Source organism: Aphelocoma coerulescens, chromosome 1 (genome assembly GCF_041296385.1).
Source record: "Aphelocoma coerulescens isolate FSJ_1873_10779 chromosome 1, UR_Acoe_1.0, whole genome shotgun sequence".
In the NCBI taxonomy this organism is placed as follows: Eukaryota; Metazoa; Chordata; class Aves; order Passeriformes; family Corvidae; genus Aphelocoma; species Aphelocoma coerulescens.
Genome location: NC_091013.1, coordinates 28,740,128 through 28,767,389, shown reverse-complemented (window position 1 = coordinate 28,767,389; position 27,262 = coordinate 28,740,128). Strand labels below are relative to the sequence as shown.

At 36.8% G+C, this 27,262-nt stretch overlaps 1 protein-coding gene across 2 annotated transcripts in view; it reads left to right on the top strand.

The window, feature by feature from the left end:
- Positions 1-27,262, top strand: part of NCK2 (NCK adaptor protein 2) — an 86,590-nt gene that overhangs the window by 46,796 nt on the left and 12,532 nt on the right. For both annotated transcript variants that reach the window (XM_069005115.1, XM_069005123.1), the window contains exon 3: positions 8,495-8,736. In XM_069005115.1, coding sequence (XP_068861216.1) covers positions 8,511-8,736 — 226 coding nt within the window. In that variant the 5' untranslated portion in view covers positions 8,495-8,510. The remainder of the gene's footprint in view (positions 1-8,494; positions 8,737-27,262) is intronic.

Sequence of the window (27,262 nt, the reverse complement as noted above, 5' to 3'; positions counted from 1 at the left end):
ACATAAGTGGGTCTTGCTGAGGAGATGTAGCCTTTTTGATTATAACTATTCCTTTTCCTTAAATGTTAAGTTTACATTTTAAGAGATCATTTGAAGCAGTTCCTGCTAGCTTATTTCAACTGAGCAGACTCATTTGTGTGATAGACTTCATGAAAACTTTGGATGGGAAATTTTTTACAAACATCTTTTTATGCATTCTTATATAAACGCACAAAGATTTCATTTTTGTTGAATGGTAAAATGCTGTACTGACTCCTTAGCAGGAAGGATGTATTTCTGGGTGTTTCTAACATGTATTCTCTTTTATTTCTTTGTGTGTCTTTGAAAAAGACTTCTAAGCCACGTACAAGTCAAAAACACATGCTTAAGTTCTGTGCTCTATTGGAACTATGCAGAAATTCGTTACCACTAAACTAGTCTTGAGGTTTCCTGTTTGCTGTTGTTCTGCAATGTGAGATACAAGGTGCTGGCACGTAGCTGCAGCTGTATTAGAGATTGGGATATCAGATATGTTGTGGGGCGGAGAAAGGCCAACCTTGCCTAGCAGCTGTCAAAGGCATTTGACTGCAGAAACAAACCCCAGCCCTCACCACTGTGCCCATGAACAGTGGCAGGCCACACCAAGGGGACAGGGTCTGTAGATAGCAAGGTCAAGTTAGTTGGTACAGCTCTAAATTACTGGTTAATTGAGAGTGATCCTTCCCTTTTTTTTTGAGATATACCGCCTGGTATTATAGCAGCTCACGTTACAGTTTCACAGTACTAACTACAAGCCTTATAACTTACCTATGCTTAAAAGATAGACAGTGATAGTAATAGAAATTACGGAGAGAACACTTCAACAGGTCTTTAACTAAGCTTAGTACGGTCACCATCAGACAAGGCAGTGGGCTTGTAAGAAAAACCTATCTCAAATACTTCCATAAATATGGGATGACAACCTTAAGGGATTAAAACAAACAAACAAACATATTTCAGTTTGTTTGGGGTGTGTGTTGTTTTTAGGAGCTCCTAAAAGTCCCATCCTTTTGGTGCCTGTAGAAGGGGACCGTGGCAGGGCTGTCTTTCCTGGGTGCACAGGCTGTAGCGCCTCTGGTGCCATTAACTGTTGCACTGGCCTGGATTGCTCTCACCCTTTCATCTATAACTATGCTTTTCTGGTTGTTTTTTAATTTTTTTTTTCCCTGTAAGTGACTTGAAAGGAAACCAAGTCCTTTTTGTGCTTAAGAACAAATGCCCTGCTGCTGCCAGAAAACAGGACATCCAGCAACAGGAGTGCCATCTCAGCCTCATGGCACCTGCTGAGCATGCCTTTGAGTCACTCCTGCATTGTCCTGTCATTGGGGCTGTCCCTTCACTAATTGGTAAATCTGTTCAGCTTCGGCAGATGGGTAGACCTAAACCATGATCTCAAAAGAAGTGAAAAAAAAAATTAGTGGATAGTTAAAACTGTGATAGCTTTGTGGATGTTTCTGATATCTTGGGGTGCATTTGAACATTGTTTAATCTTTTCTTATTACTTTTATATTCTAGTTAATGACACAGAAGAAAATGGTTGTCTCTGTAAAATAATCCCACAGTGTAGAAATAAGTATTAAACTTTTTTCCTGCATCAGGTACAGTCCACTTAATATTTTATCTAATTCTCTACTTATTCTTTTACTAATACTTAAATTACTCCAATGCAGTTTTAATACCTTTTTAATAGTTCTTGATGAGCTGAATTTTACTTCTTTCAATACTTTCAGTTTTCCTTTCTGGACTTCAGCTTGTTGCTATCAGTTTTTCCTTTTCAAGGAAAGGACCAGGGAGAGGGGACACAAGAAACCTCTAGAGCTTTTTATCTCGCTTTTTTAACAGTTCTTTTTTTAACCAATTCTTCTTTTGTAGATGCTGAATTGTGAGAGTAGGTTGGAAATGTAATTCTAAACATTCCTCCTTTGCAGTGGATTAATTTATTTACATCTTTGTTCATATTCATTTTTTACAGCTTCCACTCATCTTTGCTTTCACCTTTGGAAAACTGACCCCTAAAGTACAGACAGCAGCATCTATTGATTGTGACTGTGTCTCCAGTTTGCACATCAAAGTAAATTAGATAATAATTACTTGCACTTACTCAGCTATCACTTTCAGTTCTATAATCAATGCATCCTAATGAGACCTAATAGTGAAATACCCCAAATTAATTGTCAAGCTTGTGCTAAAACAGTCAACTATTTTAGACTGCCTGGGCATGGGGGGGCTTTTTTGCTCAGGTATTGGTTTGACACCTCAGAACTACATAGCTGGGTGCTGAATGCTTGTTCACTACAGCTGTTTAGTTAACTTCCTTTAAAAGAGAGAGAGAGTAGTCTTACAGTAGTTTTTGATGCAGTGACCTCTTGCTGAAGAAATGTGTCTCATGGGGTGGATTGACACATATTATATGAAGTACTAAAGTGTTAAACTGCAAAAGCAGTTAGACAAAGTGGCCTTTATGTGATCCATCTTTATTTGTCCAAGCACCAGCAAATAGCCCCAGTAACAAAGCATGGAAAGGGTTTTACTGGTTATAACAAAGGTCTGTGATTAGCCGTAATTTGGGTCAGTTTGTTTATTTTTTTTAAACCTCTGCATTCTGAGATTTTGAGAATCATTAGAAACAGGTCTTCCTTGGTTTAGGTTAACTTTGGCCTTTGAATGAAGGAGATGATATTTTCCTGTTTCTTCAAATATGTTCCACTGGAAATAGCTAAAAGTATGTCCAAAAGGTGTATTCTTTTTCACAAGTGTTTATTTGAATTCACATTACTGGTTCTTTTAAATGCATTCTGAGTACTGTCTTTGTGTTGGTGTTTACTGATTCTCAAGAACTGAATGAAACAATTTCAAATGTAAAGATGTGTTTTTTTGAAACTTTTCTATATATCAAAACTATTCATCTAGGCTGATATGCGAAAACTAACCACACACCCACACATGCAACAAAGAAAAAAACTGTAGGTGAAAACAAAACTTCAAATTTCCTGAAACTGTAGGCAAGCTAACCAGAGATTGCATCATCATAAACAAGAAAGCTTCAGACCTAGAGCATACTTCAGATGAAGTGATCTAATAGAAGTTATTAATTGCAGAATACAGTAAGCACATCCAGGTACTATGAAACAAGTCTTGATGAACACAGACTTTTTAAAATTTATTTTCTGCAACTATATTGCCTTAGAGGACCAAATACTGCCTGTTTGCCGTAGCTTATGAAATATTAACCAGGTGGGCACCAGATAGCTGGCCTGTCAGTAACAAATGCTGCACAGTTCAAAACCCATTTTGATTTTTCAGAGTTTGGGGACAGGAGGAGAGGTTGTTCAGCCTTTAAATCTTAGAGAAAACCATGATATGTCATTAGTTCGTTTTCCATTCTTCCTATATAATTAACTAAATATCATATAGTAATTATACCTTATTTAATATTGTATAGCAATTAGGTGTTTTGTGTACATCAGTGTCATGTAAAAGCCTCTGTATGAATTCTGTCCCTTTCTTTCAGTGTGTCTTAGGAAGACATCCAATTCCAGAACAGTCTATTATATCAATTGGCACTGCCTATTATTAGAATTTTTGCTTGTTCCCTTGGTGAGGGATTAAATTTCAAGCATTACTGTCAGTAATTTTTCAGTCGTGTTCCTTTTTGCAAAACAAATTGTGAATAAGGAGAGCAACTGCTTCCTTTCTCACTGCATCTTTAAAGCTCAAACGTAGCTTCTGTTTGCACTGTCCTAACTAACCCTGACATACCTGTGAGTGTTCTTCTTGAGGGCAAGAAAAAAATGCGGCTTTTCTACCCACTGGACCAGGACATGAAATTAGTCATAGTGTTAACTTGTGTCAGTCTGTAGGAGAAGATTCCATTTCAGGTGGAATGCTGATAAGGGTATTTTCCTATTTGTCATTGTGGGAGAAATATATTAGTCCTGTATGGGGAGGGGGAGGGAGTGAGGATTGAAATCCCAGCCTGGTAAAAAGAGAATGAGATCTGTGTAACAATTGTATGTATTTTGATATTTAAAATGACATCAAGTAAATCTTTCACATAAAGAATCACTAGTAGATTTACAAGCTTGTTGGAGCAATTCTCTTACATTCCTCTATGTTTAAGTTTCCATAATCTCAAATATTACTTGCATGGTTCAGTTTTTAGCATGGCTTCAGAACGGCATAGGTGTTCCTTTGTCTGTTTAGTTTTTTTTCCTGTCATTGCTAAGTTGTTGGGTTGTTGATAGTTTATTGAACGTAACCTTTTCATTCCTGGGCTTTCTTCTCATAAAGTCATACAGAAGATACAGTACTAGATATTCCACCAATGTCTGCCTTTATTCTGCCATATGGTTAGTTAATGTTGCTCACCTGTCTGAGCAGACTTTCAGCACAGCCTTAACTGACTTGAATTTGGCTGGGTTTTTGTTCATTGCCTTCTTGGCTGGGCAGTTTTTCAGTTTTTGCCCTTTCTCCTAAGGGCAATTTTGGGTATAAAAATGTTCATGTGTGCTTCTTGTAGGGCAGCTTCAATTGAAGACAGGACTCCTTTCCTAACAAAACCTAACCTGGAGGGAAGAAACAAAGTGGTTGAAAATACATGAGCTCAGTCTAAACTATATTAGTTTTAACATTTCAGCAAATACAGTGTTGGTAAAATAAATTAGTTTTTTAGGACTGATAGCAGTGAAAGAATTGCTGGATTGAAAGGAGTTGGAGTTGTGTATTGGTCCCATAGGTGATACAAGAATTGAAGGTCTGGGTTGTGGAGTTCTGTTTGCTCTCATTTAATGTGGTGGTTTTGGTTTTTAAGGTTGGAAGTTGGATTGCCATAAAAGTAAAGCAAATGCCCCTTGATACGGTAAGGTAAAAACAAGGGTCATGTGCAACAATATTGTATGGGGGTAAGATTTGCATTTCATGCACTTACAGCTCCTTGCAGAAGTATTTCAAAGCTTTTCACTGGTGCTTTTTAAAGTATGGAATGTTGTTCTGTCAGGTAGGAGAAGACAACTCAGTATTTCGGTGCCAGGACTTCTGAGCTTTTTGAGAAGGAAGTTTCAAGGAAGTTGTGCACTCTTAGCAATAATGGATTTTCATTTTCTTGATGTGAAGGAATCTCATGTTGCCATTAAAATCTTTGGGAACTGTGGTATGTTTTGTTTTGCAGTCTGTAAGCAGTACACTAAAGAAATTTCATGCTTTCAGTCCATGTCAAGTTTTTATGCTACTCTCAGATGCTTTGGAAGGCTGTGTCATTGTGTTTTCCTTTCATTTTCCCCCAAATCTAGTTATGTTGTCTGCTTATAATCTTTTATTTAGCACATGGCTGTGTTGTAGAAGCATTTCAAAATGATTACTTCTACAGCCCCCCTTCTGGGATACAAATGTGTCCTTATTCACATTCTAGGAAATCTTAGCTCTGCAGATGTCACAGGAAGAGCCATATTGTCCTTGGAGCCAGTCTAATGATGTAATCATAAGAAAATAATTTTAAGAACTTTAATGTATTTCCCCACATTAAAAACAAACAAAATTAAACAAAACAAGCAAACAACCCCAAAACACAAAACAAAATTCACCCCCCCCCACAAAAAGAACAAACCTAAAACTAAAAAAATAAAACCCCAACACAACTAAATTCTACACATATGTGTACAGCTTTAAATGGACAAATGTTGAGCTGCAATTACATTAGGCATTTTGACTCTAAATCGTGCCCCACTTGGGAAGGAAAGCTTCTGCCACTAAACATTTAGTAAAACCTGGACTGCTTTACTGAAAGGGGTTATGTGTGAGCATGGTACTCCAGAAACTTGGCTTCTCTATACCTGAATACTTCTGCCAAAATTGAAAGGGGTGGTCTGCTTGTGAAATGACGTCATTTCTCAGGCATAGTGACAGTTTTACACGTCTACACTAATGGGAATTTAAGAAATCGAGTAGATTTGAGCACCCTGTCTGTGTGAGTTTCAGAGGACTACAGTTGATGTTGTTGGCCCCGGTAAATATTCTCTTCCTGTGCTTCTGTCCTCGCCCAACACTGTGGGTAAAGACTTGATGACTTTTACAATAGGGATCAATTCAAATTCTTTTTTTTCTTCAGAGGTATGGGAAGAGTTTAATAGTTTTCCACCAGTCACTCCTCAAATATTATTCCTAATGTGGGGTTTTTTATTATTAATATGCTGTAATATTTATCATTTTAACTTGCCTGTATTGTGGAAATAACCTTTTTTTAGAAGGGGAGCCTATGTAGTGGCAACATCAGCCAACTGCATTGATGATGTCCTATTTCTCATATTCTCCATGTCCCCAGGAATAGTAAGAATTGACCATTTTACAATTGCTGAGATAAAATAAACCAACCTAATTTGGAGAGATAGATTATATTGACAACACCAGCCTCCAGAACATGTTTGATTGCAGTCCCCTGTGGCTACATCAGCTTATCGACCTGTAGGCTCTCTGTCCATTTTATGTCAGTCAGAAAGCAGGGCAGTTTATTGGAGACTGAGGTCCAAAGCTCAGGCTCTTCTCTGTCATTGTCAGATGGGATTATTATTTTAGGGGGAAAAAATGGTTGAATGGTTACTGACTTATTTCTTGTAAAACTATCAGTTCCACTGCATAAGTCACAGCCTGTTTGAATTGTAAGGATTGTGCTTTTCAGTTTTCAAAGCATCATAGCTCCTTTTTAAGTTCGTCTTGGGGACCTCAGCCATGCAAATGCACATTTGAATAATGTTCTAATTGTTGTATGTTCTTTCTGGTTTTTGAGTGGAAAATGAGAGCTTAAACCTGTTCAACTCAGCTTCAGGTTTTCAAAAATCATGTCCTTCCTTGGCCATGAGGGGTAAATACTGCTGGTGCTTGCTTAGCAACCATAGTTCAGGCCTGTTCTCCTGGAAACAAAATTCAAGATAAGAGAAGGCTATTAATTTATAATAGGGTCCACTATTATGTTTCATGATTATAGATTAAATAAGGAAAGCACTTATTTTTCCTAGAGTAGGTAAGCTGGGTTGTCTGGCATGCAGTTTTCACAGTTTGTACTGTAGCTAGAGGGGGAAGTGTGTGTGTGTGTGTGTGTGTGTGTGTATTTACAGACTGCAGAAGGAACCCTTTTGGAATGTAGGTGATGTAACTTACATGCTGAACAGAATTTCTGAATGAGGTTTGGTTTTTTAATTACCTTTCTGTCATATAAACTATTAGATATCAGAGAAGATAAGGGCTGTGAACTTCCAAGACCTAGGCAACAAAGTCAAATGTTACAAAGATCATTGGACATGAATAGATTGAAGTACTTTTGCACCTCTTTCTACTAATCTGTAGTTTAAATAAAATCTACACCTTTTATTAAAAAAACCCCAAAATCTGCTACATTGATTTTCAAATATGTTCTTACCTCCTACCCTCTCTGTCCTCCTCCACTTCCCTCTCCCCCAACCCTCATGGCAGCAATTAGAACACTTAACGTGACTTCTCAGAATTTAGAAGGTAAAATCAACGTGCTTTGGTTGGCATTATAATATATTTGAATATCATTGGTACTAGCATTGGACTTATCCTTGCACACTATTGTGCTCCCTCACATTGTTCCTGGTAATTGCTGGGATGCGTAGGAAAACGTGGAGGCATGCAGCTGTCTTGATGCAGCTGACAAATAGCTTTGAGAAAGATCATTGTTCTTACAGGTGAGTGAGAAAAACACAGCTCATTCAGTCTTTATGGAACTCTGGATATGTTTCAGGTAGGGAAGAAATGAAATCCAGTGGGTACTCTTTTCCACCCCCCTGACTAATGCCTGGTGCAGGACTGTGCTGAGCTGGGATCTTCCTGGGAACAAAGGAGGAGTGAAGACTCTTAAAGGCAGTTTTGTGCTGCCTGCACAAAACGGTGAACAAAGACTTGCTAAAGACAGTACCCTCTTATTGATGGCAGATTTCCTTGCTTGATTGCATTACTTCTTGAATTATTTCTTAACTTTCTACTAAAAAAAGATGGATAACTTTGTTTAAATGCAGAAGACTTATGTATGTGACATTAGTGTGAGGATGTGAAACTAGTGCAGAAGGAAAAAATATTTTTGAAATGCTGCTATTTTATTTTTTTACTTGGATCAGAACTTGGAATGCCACATGTGAGATACTTTTATAATGCTATATGCAAAAACTAAATGGATTTTATAAATTAGCTTTTTGTTACTATATATCTAGATAATATTTTATATATATTCTGAGGAAGTGTATGTAATACATTATGACCAGCATTTACTATCAAGGTATTGCCATATTTTAGTGGCAAAAAAGCAAGAAAGGTCGATATGACTTCCCTTATTTTTAAAAGAGGGTTTTCCCTGTATGGCATTCTCATTTTTCCCTAGCCTTTTTCTTCCTTATTTTAGAAGAATTCAAAGAAAAAAAATGAGTAAGACATAATTTACTGAGGATAATGTTTTAATATTTTGTTGCAGAAGGACTCCATGAAAGATGACAGAAGAAGTTATTGTTATTGCAAAGTGGGATTACACTGCACAGCAGGACCAAGAACTTGACATCAAGAAAAACGAGCGTCTTTGGCTATTAGATGATTCTAAGACGTGGTGGAGGGTAAGAAACGCGGCCAACAAAACGGGATATGTGCCATCAAATTATGTGGAGCGAAAAAACAGCTTGAAGAAAGGTTCTCTGGTTAAAAATCTAAAAGACACATTGGGTAAGTCCTTCTGTATTTTGGAGTAAATTTAGTAGACTTGATGAGTTTCAGGTTGGGAATGTAACATAGATATAGTTTTTTTTTTAACATGTATGTTTGGATTGTCTTTATGCTTAGTTTGAGGTGACATGGTGGGTGGATGATTGAGGGAGGGAGAGACAGAGGTTGTGGGTGGAGAACCACATGTAAAAATCTGTAACATGTTTTCATGTCACGTCCAGCAGAAAAAGATGTTACTATTGTTCCAGTTTGTCAGAGGTTGTGTATTTTCAGTGGCTGAAGAACTGTTATTTTCATACACATCAACTGCTGAATCCTCTCCTTTCATGCCAACTCCTCTCACTTGAAAGATGAAGGATGTAAACTGGATTGCTCAGCATAGCTATCATAGCCAAAGCTAAATCACTGTATGAATAGGCTTTTACAGTGTGGCTGTGTACAGAGCCAGAGGTTAAGTTTCTGTGGTCCAGCATGTTCTGTCAACTTCCAGGTCCTTGAATATGTATTCTATTTTATACTTGCACATAAAGTCTTCACAACAGTCTGTCATACATATAAAATAATCTAGCTTTGAAAAATTTTATGTGTATTTTAAAGAAATCTATTTGAAAGTCAAGTGAAATGTTTTTTTTTTTTTTTTCTCTTTGATTTTTAAGGACTGATTAAAAAGGGCTTTGCATATGGCTAGAAAAGTTTATAAACATAGTGATAAGTTGTTGTTTTATGCCAGGAAAACCTACTAGTGGTATTTTAGGATGTTATTAATAAAACAGAAACAAGCACATTAGAAGTGTTTTGAGGGGTTTTCTTTTGCTTCTGTTTTATGAAGTCTTACATAGGGAAAACTTCTGTTGCGGACTGCTGTACAAAATGACTTTTCAACAGAAAAATTAGGATTTGGGGTTGGACTTAATAGAAAGCTAAAAGGTTAACTTAAAAATAACACAGCAATAGCTTATGTAGGATTATCCTGTGCCAGTGTTGTTTCTAACAGGTTTGGTTTCTTAGTCACTCTTTCATTACCATGCCTTCCACTGCTAAGTTGTCATAAAGTACATGGAAATTGAGGACTACAGGATGGGTAGCAGGCAAACAACGTTATCATAAAATTTACCGTGATAATATTTAGTACCATAGTCCTTTCTACAGATACTCTTTGAATATACTGATTACAGTGCCAGGAAATGTGGTTATGCCTTTTTAATTATTTGTGTGGTTAAAATCAAAGTCCCAGTTGTGACTTTAAGCTCCTTTTATATAGATTTATGTTGTTTAAAACATAAATGTAATGTATGTATTTTGTCTGAAAGGTACCTTAGGAAAGGATTGCAGTTCTGTTGTAGTAATATTTCAAGTGTTTGTGTAAAATGTGGGCAATATTTGCTTCATGTAAACACATTTTTTTGTCCAACAGAAATCTATTTAAGTGAAGGAATAGAGGTGTGTCCTGGCATATGTATGTGTTTATCTTTTCACTCTTAACCTTAAGCTGCATGGTGCAGGGTGCTTCCCTTCACTCTGATGGTGAACGATGAAAAGGCATGAGAAAAAAGCTTGGTGGTTTCATGGCTGAGGCATCCCTAGTGTCACATCTTCCAAGCCTCAGCCCTTTGCACACACCTACATGGGTTTTTAAGTTCTGAAGCACTGTTACGATAATTTACTCATTCCCTGTTCCCTTTCAAATGGTTTTCTTGGTGTGTTTGTTCAGCCAGGGCTGAAAGTGCCTTATGATGGAGCCTGGCTTTTGGTGTGCTGTGACCACACTTACCTGGTGAGCATCCAGAGTGTAAAGCACCTCTCATGCTCTTTTAAGCTCATACATCCTGTGACAGTGAGAAACTGCCTAAGGCATACCTAACTCACAAATTGATTCAGAATATTCTTAAAATCCACCCAAAAGAGCTGGTGCTTAAGAGTGTTCTTTTTTAATAGTTTAGGTGCTGTGAACTCCTTACCATAATGAAACATGTATGTGCTGTGCACCACGTATCTGTACCATTTTTTTTTAGCTTGCTTGAATCAGAGTCCTCAACTAAACTATAGTCTTTAAGCCTTTCCTGTCTTGCTACACGGTAATTTCCCATTCAGAACAAGCAGAGCATGTGTCCTTCCTTAGAGGATCCATTGTTCTGAGAGGCCTTAAAAAATGCGTTCCTTCTTTTTAAACAAAGGCTTGCAAATTACAAGACTGATGCTTCATCTAGTGAAACAGCTTTTGAAAGTTTTGCTTCACCCAGTGAAGCAAGTTCTTAAGTTCTCTCTATACAAATATGTCTAATGCATCATCACTCCTGCCTCTCCAAGGATCACAAGAAAATTCTCATTAAAATACCTCCTAAACCAGCACAGTTGGGAATGATGGTCATGAGTATTAGTCCTTAAACCAAATCTGTTTCCAACCTTGGTCTTGAAGCTACTACCAAAATATCAGGTACTGAACTTGAAAAAAAAATACAACAAAGTGTCACTTAGTAGTCTGTTAATAATTAATTATGAGTCTTGTGAAGTCTCAGGAGAGAAACAGCAGATTCATAGCTACTTCCAGTGACGTACCTGGACCCGCCTTTCATACTTGTGTCGCTCAAGCAAATGGCTGTTCCCATGGAGATGCACTTTTCCCTGCCTCTTCTTTAATAGATTACATTTCCTTGTGTTAAAAAATAAATTCATCTGAAAGCATTTTTGTCATGCAAACGATGTCATGTGTTGTCTATGTGATTACCTGTAGCTATCTGCCACTCTTGTGCTTATCCACAGTAATTACCAGTGCTTGATTTATACTTTTATATTCAATAAATATGAAAAGTGACAGCCATAGTTCAAATTGTGGCAGGCCCATAGGAGCTATAACTATTTAATTAGTAGCTCCCCTCGTTTGCTGTTGAAGATGTATCATCCGAATAGTTGTTCATCTTTGGCAGTCTGTGTTCTAATGAAACTTTATCCCACTAGTTATGTTGGCGTCTTGTACACAAAAACCAAAGTACACCACAAAAGTTTACTACTTTTTTGAAGTTGCCTTTATCTGGAAAACTTATAATCTCATCAGAGAATGAAGTCATGCCTGTTTGATACTAAAAACTAATTTTCCCAGAACTGTTGACTGTCATTAATTATATCTCACTCTTGAATATTTTATTAATAGAGTCCTATCAGCTTTATTGTTTTTTGGCTTGGGGTTGCTGGAAGGTTAATAGACATGTGGGTACCTAGAATAGGCAGCTTGATGTTTTAAAATATCAGCCCATTTTTAGCAGTGTCTTAACTCTTCTTGAATTTCTATTTTATTTCAGTATTTTTTGAAAAGAATATCAAATAAAATGTTTTCAGAGACAGCTCTCCTAAATGTGTTGGATGCTTATTAAAATGCTGATTAACACTTGTTTAGTGTATGTTCATTAAAGCAGTTCCTTGTGAACTGAAAAACAGCTCACCCAAAATCTCAAATGACCCTCAGAAATTTCTGAAGAGATATTTTTGAATCATCCTATGCCTTTTTACAAAACAATAGCCTTTTCTACACTGTTCACTTTGTCTTTGCCTTTTTAAGGGCTTGCTCTATTCTACTGAATCTTCTTTTAGTCCGGACATTAGGGAATTTTCTGTAACTTTTAACTTTCCTTAAATTACTTGGAGAAACTTTGAGTCTTGTAATTCTTTTATTGATGGATGTCTGGTTTTGTCATTTTTCTGTTTGATATATACTACTTGTGTCTTCTTAAATCTCTTTCTTGAGTGAAGTCTAATGAATACTCAGCTACAATGGCCTAGTTTTAAATATGGAAATATAGTGTATAGGCCACCTATTGAGTATTTTAAATGATTCATCTTCTCATTCCCGTTTTTTGTCTTAGCTGAGTGATTCTGCAAGTAAAAATGGTAATTTGGCCATTTCAAATTGCTGTCTTCTGTTTGCTCATATAGAATGAAATCTGGTAATTATTACTATTCTTAAGGCAAAAGCCAACTTCCATGCCTGTGATTAAAATTTCATCTTCATTATAATGAAGTTTAAAATAGTTTCCTTTTACATTATTTCTTTTGTGTGGAGGGTAATTTTTATACATTTTGAATAAGTCTTACTAAGCAAGAGACCTCCAGCATGCATCTTTTAAACTGTAATTTTCTGTAATATTATTCTTCCCATGTGCTGGGGGGTGGAAAGGAATTCCCATATCCATTTGGTTGGAGTGGGTGTTTGCCAGCACCACCCCCAGAGCTGCCTCTGAGTGTAACTCCACGGGTTTCCCCTTCTGCAGCAAAGATGATCTATGCCTGCTGGCTTGTCTCTGTCATGCCAAACAGAAACCTTATCTGAAGGAAGCCAAAATAATTGAGAAGTCAGTTGTTTGTGTACTCAAAATAAAACTTTTACATTTTTTCCATCCCTTTGCAAGTCATTTTCCTGGCAGCAGCACAGCTCCCCAGGCAGCAGCGTGCCATGAGTGACTGAAGCGTGTGATCCAGCAGCAGGATGCCATTTTCATGGGAATCCATGATTTTCTGAATGTCACTGTTTTTTGCTTCACAACGAGCACTGCATATAGGCTTTTCTTACAGGTTTCTGGTCTTGTTCCCTTTAGTGAACAGCTACATAAGAAACCTTGAGGACATTTCTACTCTATTCTTGGGGTGGGTTTTTGAACAGATGCCCTGCAAAAGAAAAAGGTTTAATAAAAGGTGTATGGAAAGAGAGATTGGACAGCAAGAATACGGGAGACGTGTTTGCAAATCTGTAGGAACAATAGAAATGGATGAGTTTTGGTGGTGATGGCAAGTAACAGTAACCTTGATAATGTTTTACAGAGATGTTTGAGTTGCATGAGAGACTTTTTAAATGGCTCCTTTATTAAGCTTCTGGAAGTCTGCAAAACTTTTCAGTAACTTTTTAGTTTTAATTCACTCAGTGTGCCAGATTCGGAAAGTAAGAATTGCCAAGCGAGGTGTAGTATAGAGAAGCCAGTCCTTGCTTGCATCAGTATTCCTAGCACATTATTTCAGAAATATAAGGAGTGTTCAGGAGTATTTCCTGTGTTTGTCAATCCTGGGGTGTGTGTCTACGTGGGTCAGTCTGTAGATCTGTGCAGGCAGTCCCTGAATGCCATATATACTGGCACTTCCAGAAATTAACAGTTTTATATCTCCCCCCTCTCCCCAGTTATTTTAATGAAAATGCTGGGGGTTTTTTTCAAATTTATAACTTCATATTTTCCCATTTTAATGGTACTTAGTACCACTTTCTCGGTGCTCTTTTGGAAATTGACCAGGAAGTTAGCTCTTTTTTCTTTGCAGTGTCACTGCCTACTAAGAGGCAGAAATGAGGAATTGGTCATTCTTTAATGCAATGTTTTCTTTAGCAATGGAAAACTGTTCCTCTTTACTGTTGATTAAGAGACTTGGTATACTTCCTTTTCACATAGAAATATTTCAGCTTGGATTTAAACTATTACCATCATAGTTCTGTATAAAATGGTTATGAAATCTCATTCTCCAATTAAATTATCAACCTGCAAGTTCTGGTGTGTGTGTTATTGGCCTTTATTTTATTTTTTTGCTTGTCTGCTTTGGTTCTGAGGATTTTTTTTTTTTAATATCTTAGTGATCTGATTTTGGTAGTTCTGATGTGGTACATGTGGTAGATTTAATTGTATAAGGTGGTATTTTGACATTAATCAGATTGCTTCTAAATCTTGTATTAAATATTGAAATTTGATTCCTAAAGTCTCTCACTGGTAAAAGTTACTTATGTGACTCTAATGTGAGTTTTAGCTGAATATTTTCCAGTTCTTCCACACTAGTTTTTAAAAGTGTAATAATAAGTAGTATGCACAGTATTTTTGGCACAGTCAGAGCACTAAATTGAGTCTTCCGTATTCTCTGCTTGATGATTTTGTTTGTTTATCAGTGACCTGCCTGAGCCTCATGAGCTGCAAGATCACAGAAAACACATTAAATTCATAATATGACCAAGTAATAGTATGAGAATATTTCTGTTGGTTCTTACTCAGTTATTTCCAATTCTGGTCTTCTCTGGACACCATAAGGTTGTAAAATTTGCTACAGATTGAAGAATGGTGGAAATAAAAATAAATATGGTATCACTGTATAATAAGTATGCTGTTGTATAGTACAGCCTCTTAAGCCTTATACAGCTTATGTTAATAAAAACAGGTCTACCTTACAAGACAAACAGAAGTTATTTTAATCTCTTTAGAACTTCAAGCTCTCAATGTTTTTTGCCTTCCTTGTCACAGACCTGTAAGAAATGGTAGTCTTTCCATTCAAAAACCAACATTTAATAAAGTTGATTTTAAAAAATAAATAACTTCCTGCAGTATATAGCTACTTTTCAAATTATTTATCACATATAAAAATTCCTAAGAAGGAATTATATGAAGTTTTTGTTTAGCCACATATCTCTAGCTGAAATTAGAATAAAATCAATCCCCTCATAGGAATTCAGCAAAAATAAAAGTATTTTTTTCTGTGTTGCTTATTGTTGCTTTGAAGCTTTCTAGCTTGTCAGAAAATGTAGGCATGACAGTAGTGGCATGTCTGTTGTGTTTCTTGGAGGATTGGATGAGGGTAAGTTATCTCTATTTGCACTTTAAAGGAGTTGGCATACAGGAATTTAAGTTCAAATTTAGGGAGAGGAAGTAGTGGAAGTGTTTATATACAGCACAAATTCTTGCTCAGTTTCCTAGAATCCTAGAATAGCTCATTTCATGGTTGAAATTGTTGAACAAAAGCACTTTTTCTCCTGTGCTTTATGCTGCTTTGTAGTTGCATTGCTCAAAATAAGCATGTTTGTTAGTGAGACAGTGTGGCAACAGTGGTGACTCTTCACCAGGGATGAAATTGAGTAACATGGTTTTTTGGTAGTGAGAGAAGTGAAGGGAACTCCTTTTAGGTGTGGTGTCTTTAGTTTCGGGGGGAAAAAAAAGCTGGAACAATTACATTTCTTCCATATTCACAGTAATCATTGTGGTTACATAGATTGCTGAGAAAGGAGAAATGAGAGATGTTCACAATGATTTCAAACGAAGGGAAGAGATTTCTTCCATTCCCATCTAGAGCATGTGGAGTTAGGTGCTGGCAGTGCTGATGCCACTGGAGTGGTAGCAGATGATTTGTATAATAAGTAATTCAAATGCTTTGCTGCTTTCTGGAAATATATCTGCCTCATGATCATTAAAACCTGGATTTAAAGCAGCAGTTTCACTTTATTGATGATCTTCAAAAATACGGAGACATGCTCAATAACAGTAGTTTTGCATGTGGAAAATGACACGAACATACTGATAACAGGGTAGGGTCTGCTTTCTCACTATCAATGAGATATATAATGGAAAAAAGTATATTAATTTTGAATTAACATTACTATAACATGTTAAAGTATTTATCTAGAATGCGAAACATAACTCGGAAATTTATGGTTTTGGACCTTTTGTACACCTGCAAATATTTAAATAATTTTAATATGCATATCAACTGTGTCCACTGAAAGTAACATTAAAGGAATCCAAGTCTCTACTTCATGGAACTAAAATTAGACTTTCTAAAAAATACTGTGTTGTAATTTCTGACGAAACATCTGCTTGAAAAGGAAAAAATCTGAAGTTGCAGAGCAGACTAATGCAAAACAAACAAACAAACAAAACCACAACAAAAAACCCCAATGAAAATTAAACACAAACTTTCATGCCTTTTAAAGAGCTGAAAGCAAAAAATTTTGGTGAATATTCTGGAGAACTCAAGGTACAGAATAATTCTTCTTTTCTTGCTTGATAAAAGTTTCTCTGCTGGATGTATGCACTAGGCCCTTTATCTGCTCCAAAGTGAAAAGCCAAAAGCAGCAGTGAATGCAGAACCTGAAGCTTCTTGCAGGGCTAGCTTGTAATGGTTCAGAAGTTTGCTTTTTTCTGTTTACAATTTCATGCATTGAAGTTTTAGCTTTATTGGGGTAGATTATTTATTGTGGTAGATTATTTGAAGGATGCGCTGCTCCAAGAATTTAAAACAAATATATAATGGAAACCATGATGTGTGCTACCTTTCAGCAGATTTTTCTACTGTGATGGCTGCAGTAAAATGTTGCAAGGCTGAAGGCATAAAGAAATCCTCCTATTTTTGTGTATATTGAATGAAGTTTTATCTAATAGGTATACTTTTTCCCCCTTTCCCATGCAGAATGTGTGTATGTGCTTGGAGGTACGTTGACATTTACAGGTCGAAGAATGAGACTTTATTCATAATTATGTGTGAAAAGATAAAAGGATCACCTTAATTCAGTGTGGCTGTGTGTACTGATGTCTTTGGTATTATCTCCCTCAGTTGTCACCTTGGAGGACCCTTGGTTTTGCCCTTCTCTGAGCCAGTTATATTTCGACCTGTAATGTCTGTCCTTAGAGCAAGCCCAAAAATTAGCTCCCAAGGTAGTTTCACAGCTCACTATTAGAGTCACTCCATTGCCGGTAGCTCTTCCTATGCCCTGTTCCAGCTGTGGAGGCAGTCTTTTACTTTCTTAGCATTAAAAGTTTGTGTCTGAACCCTCAACTCTTTTGATGTTTCATTTTTTACATAGAATAAAATACTTTAGGCACTCTGCTAATTATGTCTCTTCTGAACCAGTGAAAATAGAGTATGTTTTTTTTCAAGTACTGTCTTGTCCTGGATTCATTGCATTGTGTTCCCTTCTGTCTTCCTTTCCCTCAGGTTCCTGGGAGAACTGAAGTTGGCTGAGGCAGCAGAACTGGGGCCGCAGTGTGTGGGTCACTGCATTGCACCTATCTGCCTGGGTCAGGCTTTTTCCATAAGTACATATTTGTGGGGGTACATGTATTTGTGTGCTCTGCATACTGCTCTCCCCCTTGGCTTCACATCCTAGCACATGAGGGTGGTAGCAGAGCGAAGATCCAGATGACAATAGCTGAGGTATTGGAGGTATTGTGCACCTTGTTCGGTGTGTGGAGCTGGGTCAGCGTTCTAAAGACCAAGCTAAGGTAACTGGCAAAAATCAATAGCCTGTGTATGTAGTCTCGGGGACACCATTTTCCAAGGAATTCCAGTGACTCAAAGGACAAGAGATTTTTCAATACAGAGGTGACAGTGGCTGTGCTTTCTCCCACCTTAGAATCATCAGGGAATTCTTTTCCTTCAGATGTGGCTATTTCCTTCAACTTGTTTCTTTTTCTCTGTGTGTTTCCACTTCAGTTCCATTGTTTTCTGTTTCTCAGGTGTTTGGAAGACCTGAACAATATGTGGCTACTGTGACGTGTTCTCATTACGACACAAACAGAGTTTGTAAATTAGCGTTCACACCAAAAGAAATTGGACTTTGAATGTGTAAGGGAAGGTTTCCTTCCATTTTCTGAGTCTCAAAAGTGTTTTGCTTTGTGGAGTCTGTCCATAAAGCAGGAATTGACATGCATTCAATTTATGCAGACATAAAGCACAAAGCTGCTGTGCTGGAGAGAATGCCCACCTCTGTTGTTTTAAGGGGAAACATATAAACATATGTTTTTTGAGAGTTGCTTCAGTGGGGAACGTGTTTACTGACAAGTTTTTTTTTGTGGTCTTAGCAAGTGCATTTGGACAGACACCTCTCTTAATGGCTGGGCAGCTCGGTTCAGGTGGACATTTAGGGGTGCTCTTTCTAATGGATGACTATTTGTAGCTGTATTTTGCACTAGAAATTGATTTAGGTCTTAGGCTGTAGACTGTCTAAATTGTATGCAATCATTGCCATCACTCCTGTTTGCATTTTACAAAATCCTTTGGGATTTTGTAAATTAAAGAAAATGGAAAGTGAAAGCAAAAGAAAGGGAAAATGTATTTTGATGTAGTAAAAATGTCATTCTTGTATATGGGCTCTACCAGTTTACTAATCAACCTGTAAGATATTTTTTTAATTGTTCATTCAGGAAAATGTTCTCCAGGACTAGAGATAAATTTATTACTTTATTATTACTCTATAGTTATTGAGTTTAAATCTACAAAAGAAAAAGTTTCGGTTTGTGTGTGAGTTACGGGGTTTTGTGTTTTGGCTGTGAGGACTAAACCTCAGAGGAGATGGGCTGTTTTGTTAAGTGAGCCATTTCATCCTGTTACTTCCCCTTCAGAGATGGAGAGGCCTGGTTTTGTGTATGTAATTGCAAATAACCCGAGAGCCCTTGATTAATGGAGCTACATGCATTGAAATTCAGAGAGGAAGTTAGTACAGAAAAGATGGCATTTAGTTTGCTTTCCCCTTCCAAAAAGGAGCTTACAAGAAAACTGCAGTATCTATGACAGGCTTCTAAGGATTTTGAGGTTTCTAAACAAAAAAAGTAATAAACATCTTGTATTTTCTTGTAACTCTTACTTAATGTTCAAAAACATTATTATAGTATAACATGGGCATTCTGGTCTTATGGTAGAATTACTAAGGCTTTACACCATCCTTGGTATCGGTATGGGTCAACTGGATTAAAACACAGTAAGCTCAAAGAGTAGATGACTGTTGTACTTTCAGGAGGGACTGTCTTGAGCTTTTTGATGCTGACATACTGCCCTTTAGTCAGTATTTGGATCATTGTCCTCTAATGCATTTCTTTCAGTTGAGGAGCTGTATAATTGTTGTTTTGTAGTTTCTCTGTTCAGGTTTGGGCTTGGTGATCCAAGCTTCAGTCCCTTTCTGTAACATCTATTTCATTTTTGCTTTTCAGGTACAGAATTAAGAGCATACAAGAAGTGAAAAGACTAAGAGCTATAGTCACACTGTCTAAAATGGAATGATTCCATCTTGGTTATTTGGAAGGCTTTTAAATTGGAGGGTTGTCATCTTGCATTCAGGATAGTCTACTTTGTACTTGCTGTATTTTTTTTCCAATTTCTTTTTAATTGAGCAGGTTTGTGTTAGGAAGTCCACTTTATATCCTGGGTTGCCCTGTGCACCTCTTTTACTTCATATAAATGTGAGATAGCTAAGTATAGATCATCTTCCCAGCTAGTGCTGGAAGGGGAGAGGGAATGTAAGCTATGATATACTTTCTGAGGGACAGGAGTATATATTGAGGTAGACAGTTCGGAGCATCTCATGCATATTAGTGATTTATTTGTCAATATCCTCTGTTAGTCTTTGTGAAGGACAGGCAAAATAGTATGTAGCTTTCCCTCTCTGCTCAAGGGAACGGAAAGCAATGGGAAGTCCTACAGAGCTACTGTGCCTTCTCTCCATGCTTTATAAATAACATTCTTAGAATTATAGGGCTGCCTTAGATTTAAGGTAGTTCTGGTTATATTCTCTCATCAGGACATCCTACAAAATCAAGATAGCATCATTTATAAGATTACAAATTAGGTGGAAATATTTTCATTTGTATTTGAAAGCAGAGACTGTGTATTTAAAGCCAGCAAGCTTCAATTTAAATATGTGGAGAGAAATTGGAATGGTGGGCCTTGAGAAACCCCATTCATTTTATATACCTTCTATTTGAGACCAAGACAGCCATTTTCCTATTATATAGAGGGTTTAAAATCCCAAGACCATTTAAATTTGCCTAGCAAGTCTTCTACTTCATCTTGCCACTGGGGTAGGAACATACATGTGTCAGTTTATGGAAGCCTCCAGATCGCATGTTTGTCTCTGTCCACATACGTCCCTGTATTACATCTTTATAATTTTAACCTTTTGCTCTAAAATGCTCTGGGTATAGAAAACTCAGTATCTGATACTGGAATTTGAGTGTACCTTTCTTAATAACAGATAGGCATGTGTAGCACAGTGTAAATTACAAGAATTAATGCAGTAGTTGTTTTTAATATAGTTGTTGAGTCGATTTCTTTACAGAGGCCTCCAGACCGAATAGTGTTTGATGCATGGAAAACTTTGACACTACTTTTTCCTGTATTTGAAAAGCAGTGATAAAGCAGCCTGGTTGTTGAAATGTCAGAGTTTCACTTTGACATTTAGAGAAGAGTTTCCATTTTCTGATTTGTTCTAGTGTGGCTTTTTTGATATTGAGCTTCTTAGAGAAGATACAAAAAGTCATTAATTGAGCTGTAAAGCTTCATTTCTGGATCACAAATGCAGTTGAAGATTTCTGGAATTTATAGCAGTGTCCTTTAAAGAGTGCTGTTGATGGATATGTTGCTTCTAAAACACTGACTACCCCATATGGATCTTGGCCTTTGAACATTTTCTTGGCAACTGGACGTGTAGGTGCAGAGGGAGAAGAAGGAGTGGAAGGTTGCAGTCTGAAAATGTGCAGAAATGTTTGGTTTTTCTTTCTGTGTAACAGAAGAAACTTTAGTCTGCTGAATTCCTTAGTAATAAAGGAGCAAAGACAAGTTAATTTGAAATTATAAAAGTGATAATAAATAACAAAACTAAATGAATGTCTGTTTTGAATATTCCAGCTGTCAAGAAGTTGTGTTTATCTCTGTACTGAGTGAATGAATTCCTTAATTTACACTGCATTATGGTGGGTTTTTTTCTGAAGAATTTTCCTGAAAAGTTAATTGCCTCTTTCTTAGTGCAATTTTTGGTTTCTTTTAAAACAGACACTGAACACTTTGCACACTTATTAACTGTATGCATTAATATGCAATATAATTCATTGTCACAGTATTCAGAGATGAATAACTTATTTGTTAAACAAGAAAGGATCATTGTTTTTAACTACATCTATATGAAGTCAGATGGAATTGGAATTTTATTAGAATAAACAAGAAAAATGTTAATTGGCTAAAATGTTAAATAAATATTACTTCTAAACAAAAATGAGTTTTGGAATTTTCTTGTTTCTGCTGCATCTTATGGAAACGCTTGATTAGTAAATTGAATGAAAATTTCTGGTTGCCTTGTCTTTGAAAATTTTTAAAACAAGGAGAGGTGTTCTGTAAAATGTGATTTAATGTTTGGGGGTACTAAAACATATCTCAATTTCAGCTGAAATTTATTTCTTAACTTTTTATATAACTGTGCGAAATTAGCAGATATTATTTAAAAAAAAATTTTTTTTGCTCTAGGTATTTTTATTGGGAGTTCTCCTAGTTAATTTGACTTCCCCTCAAGTTTATAGCCTCAAACTTGTTATCTTGAACCTTTCAGCTCTTTAATGGAAGTTGTTTTAAATTATAATAATAAGGCACTCTGGAGTGCTTTGTTTCAGTTTGAATTGTAATGGGGTTACTTTTAAAGAACAAAACCCATTACTATAAAAAAAACTGGTTAAAATTAAAATATTTCCATTAAAAATGTACTGTACTCATGTTCTTTGTGTGGCTTCTATGATTTTATGGAGTGCTTTGGGATTTTTTTATAGTCATAAAGCAAGTGGTACTGTTAAAATCATTTTACTCTAGAGGGAGGGTACCTAAATTAAAATGCATGAAAATTTGTATGAAAATTTTTACAAGTAATAGCTTTGTTGTTTTGGGTTTTTTTGTTGTTAGTTTTTTTGTTGCTGTTGTTTTTTAATTCAGAGGCTAATGGTCAGTAATATTAAAAAAAAAAGAGTTATTGGATAATTCCTATTTCCAATGAAAGATCTTTTTTTTATTTTTTTTTTCCCCATAAATAAATTTTCAAGTATTCTGTTAAGTTTTAAACCCATGCTTTGACAGCCTGTGTGAGAGTTGTGGGTGTACATGTGTCCTTTTCAGCTCTAGTATAATTTTCTGTGTTTTCGCTTGGTGATACAGCACAATTTAGATTTTTAATTGAGAAAAAGCTTGTTGTATTTGTAAATAGATTATAAAAGAGAGTACCTCTTGGTATTTGATGCACTATTAATTCAAGATATCTCTTTGACTCTTATCTTGGTCAAGTTACTTTTTTTGCCAACTTACAGGTTTGTAGTAATATATAATAACTGATGGGAAACCAATTTCAAACATAAAGTGTTGAGTACATGATAGAAAAATTAGTTCCGACTTTTTATGATAAAAAATCTATTAAGATATGTAAATACAGAAATAGGTGAAAATGTACAAATAGTTGGCTTTCTAATTGCTGTGGGGAGAACTAACAGCTTTACTCAGCAGCATTCATTTTTATATTTCCAGCTGCATATTTAGACTTAAAACTGTCTTCTCCAACATTGATACAGGATACTTGAAGAACACCACTTAGTAGAACTCTAGTCCCTTAAAGAGAAAGTAGTTTTCAAAACTCAGTTGTATTGAGACACTTTTATTGGTTTTGCAGTGTACTCTATAACTTAAAGGTCACTTTTGGAGGAGAGTGTCCATCCTTAATTGTTCTTAATATTTGAATAAGAAGTTATTGGAGGATTCTTAAGGAGTTGTATCTATTATATTTAGTGGTATGATCTTTTTCATTGAGTTCTGAGTTGAGGAATTCTGTCTTGGAAATTTAGTGTTGCACTTAGGATTTCTCAAAGCAATAGTTTTCTTGTATTAGAACATTTTTCTGAAAGGGTTTTTGGCTTTTTTTTGTCCTGTGATTTTGATTTGATGTGCAGGTAGGCTGCAAAAAATATTTTTGCTCATCATTTATGTATTAAATGTATGTATTAAACTCAGAGAAGATTTTAGAAAAGGTTGATTGGGAGAATTCAGATGACACTAATTTCACTTGCCAATAGTTTCTCAGAAACTGTCATTTGGTACTGAATGACGTTTTTTGTATACAGAAGATGGAAGAATGAAAAAGACAGTAATATCAAATCAACTTTAGAAAAAGTCAAGTATCAAATCAACTTAAAATTCCTTTAAAAAAGAAATACAACTGTATTTAGTCTAAAGTTAAGATACATATGAGATTTTACAAATTTAGGGAGAAGTCTTGGGAAGGGGATGCTAGAGAATTTGACTGCATATACCGTTTGGTTAATCTTAAGCAGAGCGTAATAACCATATGGATAAGCCTGTGGAGATACTCTTTCATCTCTGGAGATTATCAAATGCAGTTAAAATACAAAATGTGGTCACTCATCAGTTTCAGACAAGGATACCAGCTTGCAGGAACATGGAAAGACTTGTCAAATAAAACTTCATGAAATTAGGAGGTTGTCTGTTTTGTAAATAGGCTTCTTCTAGTAATGTGGAGTATTAAACCATAATTAACAAATGGAATACAAACTTTTACCAGTGGCAAAAAAGTCCCTTTCTATGCAAGTGTTATGTATGTGTTTGATAAAGTACGTTTTAAGATAAAATTTTAAATACAGTTAAACTTGTTTATGCTAGGAACCAATTTTCGTAGAGCTTGTAGCTCTGCAGCCTTGTTTCAGTGCCATCACTGAAGGCAGGAGAGAGAGAGAAATCCTTTTAGTTTTAGCAGGAGAAGGCTGGGCAGTTGGGGCATCTGTGATGTCTGACAGGCAGCCAAGCTTTGGTCCAGGAGTGTGGCCAGCATGGCAGGAGACACATATAGGGGTAGGGGAACTGGCACTGTCTCAGCATTGGGCCAAAGGAGACTGACCAGAAGGAAATTCCACCACTTCGAGCTTTGGGGTCTGGGGGAGCTCAAGACATTTCCTACGCAAGTCTAAAGAGGATGAGGTGGGAAGGCTGGAAGTGCTGTGGGGAGAGGGAATTGGAGGTGCAGGCTCGAGGACCTTGTAGGTACAGTGGAAAGGCTGTCTCAGGGACAAGCTGGTCGTGAAGGGGTGCTTGCACAATGAAAACTTAAGTGACAGGAAGCAAATTCATAGGAAACTGGTCTTCAGCCTGCTGCTCAAAAAACAAGCTATTCTTTAGAGCTGCAGCTGAGCTAGGAAAGGAAGACAGCATGAAGTGATGCGGCAGGCATGTTTCTGAGTTTCCCTAGGACTAACCGTGGGACCAGAGGATTACTTTCACTGCAGAGAGGAGGATTTGCAGTGGGTCCCTTCTCTGGAAATTATGTTAACCAGTTGATTCTCTTTCTTTGTCTCAGTAGTATTTCCTAAAAATTATACCTGCTCACATCACTTGGCAATGTATTTATAAGAGTGAAAATGAACTAATTTACTATGGATTACTTGTAGATTGTGAATAGTGTTACTTCCTACAAATTGCAGTAACAAAACAGGCTTTCTGCTGCTTTGCAATATTTCTTTTCCTTCCACACTTTTCCTCTCACTTGAAAGCTAATCTCTTGCTTTAGATTACTCCTTACAACTGTTTTACAAAGGATTATGGCTTCAGGTGAACTGTAACCAACGAGTCAGAATAGGAGGAGCACAGTTGTATTTCATTAGTAGATAGGTTTTCATTAGAACAAAGACAATAAAAAATGCCAAAACTATCACTGCGATGGCAAGTATATTCAACTTTTCTACATGTGACTCCTGAAGTGCTTGAATGTTTTGTTTTCCATTAAATCCTTTATAAGGATTTCATTCCATTTGGACATAAGAATACCGATCCCCTTATGAACAGTAGTAAGTGAACATTTCTGTTAGTAGTGAGTAATGGTAGTGTTTACTCTTCTAGAGATGACTCATGTAGATTGTACTTTTTTTAACGGAGTTGTGGTTTTTGTTATAGATTGTATATACAAAGTTTATAATTGTCCTAACTTTATTCTTGCTTAGCTATGACAAGCCATCCTACTAAACTGTATTTTTAGACTTATTTCCTAAGGAAATGAAGCTTGCACTAGTCATGCTGTCACAGTCAGCTGTCATAGTCCGTCCATCTGTCCATCCTTGATAGCTCAGCCAATTTTAGTCAAACTTGACAGACTGTCAGAGATAAACTAAGTTTCCTCCAAGTCTGTGCCTGGGAGAGTCATTGCTAGTGTCCCTCTCTGGAGGAGAAGCCAGAGCAACCCTATCTCTTAGCTCAGTCCAGGCAGGACTGAAAGGCAGTGGGGCACCAGGCATTGTGCTTGGCTGGCCAGCCCAACAAAGGTAGGGAGGATGGCAGCACCAGGGGAGATGGAGTATGCTTTGAAGGCATTTTGGAGATGGGAGCTAGAGAAATGAGAAGGACCTGGGGATGTGAAAGCTGTCATACAGTAGGGGGACTTTTTGTGAATGCTGCAGGAGATGGGGGAGGCAGAGGAGGAATAGCTCAGCAGGAGGTATAAGGAGAAAAACAGGAACAGATTTTCTGCATTCTGCTCTTGGAACAACTTGTTTCCTCTTCAGTCATGGACGCAGTTATGAATGTTGCAACCTCACATAAAAAATGATTGTTAGATAATGTGCGTGCCCTTCACTGTGCCTGACTGCAGATGGGTCTCTGTATAGTTTGTTCCTTTGGTCAAACCAACTGGAAAGTCTTTGGTGCACATTGCTGCTGTTGCAAAAGGTTAATCATTACCACGCTGTCAGCCTTAAAAAGTTTGTTCACATGAAATGTTAAGCTTAAACTAAAGAACTCCAGTTGTCTTTATTGATAAAAGCTTTATGTTTCTTTTTTTTTCTTAAATTTTCCCTCATTTGTAATGATTTGTGTTTAATGAGGAGGATAGGAAGCAACATTTGAAATGTCAGATGTACCATTGGAAGGTTTTTGGAAAAAGAGGGAATTTACGAAACTCCAAATGAAAGAAAGTGCTTGAATGATAACTTTTCCCTAAATATTTAGATACCTTTATCAGATTTCAGTGGGGTTTTTTGAGAAATTTTGGGGTTTTACCTGTTTGTCAACAATTTTTTCTCTAGAGAATTCAGTTTATGGCATTTTCTTCGCACATTACATCCCTGTTTCTCACCATTATCTCTGTGCTCTGAGTTTCAACTCGTTAGGCCAGCTATTTCATCATCTGCTTTTTTTATTAGTTCTTCCGCTGTAATTCCAAGAAGTGTACTGCGTATCTTCATAGTGTGCAGATAGAAGCCTGAATTTTTAATCTGGAAGGTTCAATCTCAGTTGAGAGCTTTATGTAGAGTGAATCTATTGAAATACAGTTGCTTGCTTTCCATGAAGTTACAACAAGTAATTTCCCCCCTTTCTTAACAGAATGGCCCTTAAGCTGTGTTTGTTTATATCATTGTAATTTAACGCTCATTAGTTCCGAGACATCCTTGTCTTTTTGGTTAAAAATGATCTCTAAACTGATGAAAATTTCCAGTCTTGGCAGAGATCAGACCCTGACCAGCTTCTGATTAGTGCTCGCTCGGACACTCTTTTCCTGTGATTGTCTCCCCTAGTACAATAAGCTGCCCTCCCTCATTTTGCCTGAAAGTGCAGCCACAGGCTCTCGGCTGAAATGATGTAGTTAGGATTACATTAAGATGTAGCAGGTTCCAGCAGGAAACAAGGCACTGCTGGGGAAGGTCAGGAAACACTTTAGGATCATCAGAATTTTCTGCCATATTCTGAGACCATAAGGCCATGTATTAAATAATGTATTTAACCCTTCTAGACAGTGATCCCTGCACGGTTATGTGTGCACTGTTAGTCTGTGCTGTACAGATGACTATGTGAAATAAGCATGAAGTTTTGTGCTGAAAAAACAGCTTTGCTGAAGATCCCCATTGTATATGCAAGTACATATACTTATGTTAAATATATTAAAACACACTTCTTGGCAGTGGAGTGGCTGGATTGAATAGGCCCAAATCGTTAAAAACAGAATAGC